Source organism: Pyxicephalus adspersus, chromosome 10, assembly GCF_032062135.1.
Source record: "Pyxicephalus adspersus chromosome 10, UCB_Pads_2.0, whole genome shotgun sequence".
Lineage (NCBI taxonomy): Eukaryota > Metazoa > Chordata > Amphibia > Anura > Pyxicephalidae > Pyxicephalus > Pyxicephalus adspersus.
The window spans coordinates 58,689,732-58,694,554 of NC_092867.1; the positions used below are offsets into that span (position 1 = coordinate 58,689,732).

A 4,823-nucleotide genomic window follows, 5' to 3' on the forward strand; every position below is an offset into this window, starting at 1 on the left:
AGGGTTCCTCTGTAGACAGATAGTGGAGAATTATCCAGACTGGTTTTATAATATTGAGGGGAGGGGTGCACGGGGTAAATAAGGGGGTTGCCCCCATTGTAAAATGATGATATAGGATACAGAGATCTGGCCCAGATTATTGGAGGTGATTTATAGGGATGAGATTGGGGATCACTCCTATAGGCGGGGGTGGGGCTATTCCCTAATATTAGCTGCTGTCCAGGGACAAAGGATGTGCAGGGTGTTATGGGCGAGCACAAGAAATTAACCACAAACCTAAATTCAGTATAAAATAGGAATAATATTGAATTATGGTGTTCAGCAAGGGTACTGAAAGTGATGGGGTGCACTGGTATTATTGCAGGGTGGTATGGGGTTCAGGAAGGGTGAGACGATGGGGTGCACTGGTATTATTGCAGGGTGGTATGGGGTTCAGGAAGGGTGAGACGGGTGATGGGGTGCACTGGTATTATTGCAGGGTGGTATGGAGTTCAGGAAGGGTGAGACGGGTGATGGGGTGCACTAGTATTATTGCAGGCTTTGGCAGTTTCAGTACTTCCTGGCCGAGCCTGTTTATTTAGAAACATATTTACACAAACTACATACACATCTACCGCTCCTAAATGTAATATAGAAGATGTGCAGGCACTGAAATAGGTACAAAGGCTGTGAAAATGTACGATGGGTACTTTTGTTGGGTGGTGTGGATTATTTTTGGTACAGATCAAGCACCTCTGCACAGTCCTGACATATTCGTATTGTGTCACTCATGGACCGGTAGCTTTGATCTTTTCGGCCATTGCCTTCTGACACTTCCCTGCTCTTGTGACGGCCACCAATTCGGCTGCTTGAGCGGACATTGAAGAAAGAAGTGATTGTGTCTCATGCACACGCTCCAGTGTTGTCACAGCATATGCAGTAGTGAATACATGTGCAGGGGGTGTACGATTCACTTCTCCCTCCTCTAGTGAATACATGTGCAGGAGGGCATACGATTCACTTCTCCCTCCTCTAGTGAATACATGTGCAGGAGGTTTAGTATCCTCTGAGTCATGTGACTTGGCTCCTCCTCCATCCTTATTGTTGTGGTCATGTGACCTATGCCGCTTCCTCTGTAGATGGATAAGAGGAGGATTACATGGACTGTACGATAAATATTTTATAGTTTACCACATCAGTGTTAAGACTCCGCCCCCTGCACCCAGAACTTTCTATTTGTCTGACATCAGTTCCTGCTTCTTGAAAAGGAGGTGCTAATCTATAATCCCTATTGGTCAGGATGCCTACCCTGATATATATCATTCTCATCAAGGTCCGATATTTGTGGGAAATGTTCCTTGGATCAAGATGACGAATGTTCTTAGTGTGAGGTCTTACAGTGTCTAATAAGTAATGAATTTCGTGTGTAACATTTCCCACACTCAGGACATGGAAATGGTTTCTCCCCTGTGTGAGATCTCTGATGTATAACAAGTTCTGGTTTACGTGCAAAACATTTCCCACATTCAGGGCAGGAAAATGGCTTCTCCCCTGTGTGAATCCACTGATGAAGAATAAGTTGTGATTTACGGACAAAACTTTTCCCGCACTCAGAACATGAATATGGCTTCTCACCTGTGTGAGTCCTCTGATGTAAAACAAGTTGTGATTCACTCAGAACATGAATATGGCTTCTCACCTGTGTGAGTCCTCTGATGTAAAACAAGTTGTGATTTACGGACAAAACTTTTCCCGCACTCAGAACACGAATATGGCTTCTCCCCTGTGTGAGTCCTCTGATGAGAAAGGAGATTTGATTTATTTACAAAACTTTTCCTGCATTCAGAACATGAATATGGCTTTTCCCCTGTGTGAGTCCGCTGATGAATAATAAGTTGTGACTTACGGACAAAACATTTTCCACATTCAGGACAAGAATGAAGCTCTTCACCAGTGTGCATTCTTTCATGAACAGAAAGATGATATTTGTAAAGAAAAGGTTCTCCGCACTCGGGACAGGAAAATGTCTTCTTCTCCGCAATGCCGGCACCATCGCTCACAGGAGGAGGAGGCTCAGAGTCAGAGGGATCAGATGGTCTATCCATAGCTGAGCTGATGGTCTCTTCTCCCACACAATCTCCTGTCATGGCCTCCATTTTACAATCTGCAGATAAAGTCAGACGATCCTTTGCGGGTTTCTCCATGGAGTGTCCTGGAAAATAGAAAAATATGATGGCCGGATATGAGAGGGTTACTTCACCCAAATCAACATTCCATCTGGATCAGGTAGATGGAGGCAGCAGAGGTCCTCTGGGGAGGTCCAAACCAACCAGGACTCCTCCCCTCTTTGAAGCCCCTCCCCATCACCTTGTTAAAAGGTAAAACTTATAGGACTATCCCCTGTAAGATCATTACAACGAACAAGGGGGCGCTCTTTGCATCTGGAGAAATAGAAGTTTAACCCCCCTAGCAGTAATCCCGAGTGTGCAGATTTAGTGTATGAAAAGCGATAATCCTGAGTCACACTCGGGGTAGCTATAAACTAAAAAAAGCCCACTTACCTTGTTCCATCGCTGTCCCCTGTCGTCCTGCTCGTCCCGCAGGTCCTGGGGACATGTCCTGCGCCGCCGATCTCCAGCCGCAAAGTGCAGATTCCATCTACGGGGATTCCCGGTGACGCAGGTGCAGCTGGGACTTGGCCGAGGGCAATTTAAATAATTTTGTATTGGATTCAATACAAAATAGCCGTATTGAGTCCAATACAAAGAAATATTCATATAATATATATAATTATATATGCTACTGTACACTTATATTACATGTTTTAATATTTTTTACATAGAGGACACCTCACAAGACATCCCACTTTGTGCTCTGTTTGGCTCCTCTCCATCTCTTGATGTTATTATTGTGTTTCTGCTGGGATTTGGACAAATCTGGGAAGTGGGTTGTTTGATTTGTGTGTGACAGATCTTTGTGCTTCTATCACCATGGGGTTTCTTCTGTCTTGTTTCTGCACTGGGTTGTATTGGTGTCTCCCTGACATAGAAATCCCCTCCCCCTACCTGCCCATCCTGCCTGAGCATCAGATAAATGTCTGACCACCGGGTCTCTTCATATGTCTATGAGATGTTGTGCTCCAGTGACCCGGTGCTTCAGTGACTCCTTGTTGGTGACCCCGTATGGCTTCTGCCAGTTTCTGACTACACTTGGCCTGACTTCCGGCCTGGTCATGGATCACACATTGGCGGCCATCTTTGTACCGTGCTCTGCCATCCATAGTCATCTCCCATCTGCATAGATGGGTCTGAGAACTTCATCCTGGTACAACCACCGGTCCATCAGTCCTTGTTGGATGGTGTAGTGAGAATCTGCCGGATGTGCTTGGACTCGACACCTTTATCAAACATTGTCTCCAACATAGAGAACCCAAAGTCTTTCCCACATTAAGAGCCATCCTCTTAGGTACAACACCAGGAGTCTTCCTCTGAAGTCCAACATTTCAAATATTCCTCTTAGGTCCAATCCCCATAAATCTGCTTCTGAAATTCAACATCAAGAGCCCTCCTGTTGATCATAACCCAACCTATGGTTTTACTCACTGCCGAACTTGATGTCAGTACTAAAAGAATTTGCTCAGGTATCGGGCCTGGCAAATTTAAATGGTCGACACAGCACCTTGATTATTTGGGTATCAAACTCACAACAAAATACTTATGAGCGATTATATGATGCAAACTTTAAACCACTCTTGAAATGCTATTTAGATGGATGAATTTTCCACTTTTGTGGATTGGGAGGTCCAACTCAGTTAAGATGACATTCCTTCCGAAGGTGTTATATCTCTTTAGAACACTCCCACTACCGGTTCCTGTTAAAGTATTACAAGGTCTTCAAAGGTCAGTGATGTCGTTTGTATGGAACGGCAAACAACCACGAATATCTCGGAAAACATTATTAGCTAATAAAACAAGCAGAGGGTTTGGGGGTTCCGATTCTTTAAAGTATTATCAGGTTAACCATATTGCTCCCCCTTGTTCCCTTTATGCTGGATCAAGGACACCTTTATGGGTCCAAATTGGACAGTTTCTTTGTAGCCCAACAGATATACGGACATTTCCATGGGTCCCTGAGACACCTAAACCGCCTAATATGACTCCACATCCGCGACTTAGGTCTCGCTGCCGGGACTGAATTAGATACTCTAGTGGATTGATGTCCCCATCCTTACCCTTCCTATTCAAAATAACCCTTTATTTATTCCAGGTTGGGAATCACCGTTTGCCTTTAATTGGTGGGCAGAGCATAATTATTCCATGGCGTATTCATTATTGGATAGATCGGGAATTCTTAGCTGGGATACTATCCGTGGTAATCATGATGTTCCAGGTAGTGAGTGTTTTAGATACTTGCAGTTGTGTTATTGGATTTTACCACTAACCCAACATCAAGATCGCTCAATGCAACTATCAGTATTGGACTCCATTAACGTCTAAATTGATTTCAGTACTATATAGTGAGCTTAATAAAGTAGGAAATCCTCATGGACTTAAATTTGTACTTAACGATAAAATGAGAAGTGGATCCGGGCTTGGTCTAAAACACCAACATGCTCCGGGAATGTTCCTACTCTCGAGTCGGGATTTAAAGTCATGGTACGTTGGTACATGGTACCTTCTAAGTTGAAACATTTTCTGGGCCATGGCTCAGGGCTATGTTTTCTGGGTTGTCAGGAGGAAGGGTCAGTTATACATATTTGGTGGACTTGCCCTTTTGCAGGTAGATTCTGGGGCAGAGTTTTTGGGATGTTAAACAGTATACTTCAAACATATATTCCCATGGAT

The 4,823-nt window shown here is 44.1% G+C and overlaps 2 protein-coding genes across 2 annotated transcripts in view; one reads left to right on the forward strand and one right to left on the reverse strand.

Annotated features, from left to right (window-relative positions):
* The window catches only part of LOC140338964 (uncharacterized), a gene marked incomplete in the record, with an annotated part of 329,302 nt that overhangs the window by 246,811 nt on the left and 77,668 nt on the right, over positions 1–4,823 (forward strand).
* Positions 1,149–4,823, reverse strand: part of LOC140339826 (uncharacterized) — a 21,944-nt gene continuing 18,269 nt past the window's right edge. The window contains exons 6-7 of the mRNA XM_072424727.1: positions 1,679–2,261; positions 1,149–1,614 (exon numbers count right to left, since the gene is read on the reverse strand). Coding sequence (XP_072280828.1) covers positions 1,361–1,614; positions 1,679–2,261 — 837 coding nt within the window. The 3' untranslated portion in view covers positions 1,149–1,360. The remainder of the gene's footprint in view (positions 1,615–1,678; positions 2,262–4,823) is intronic.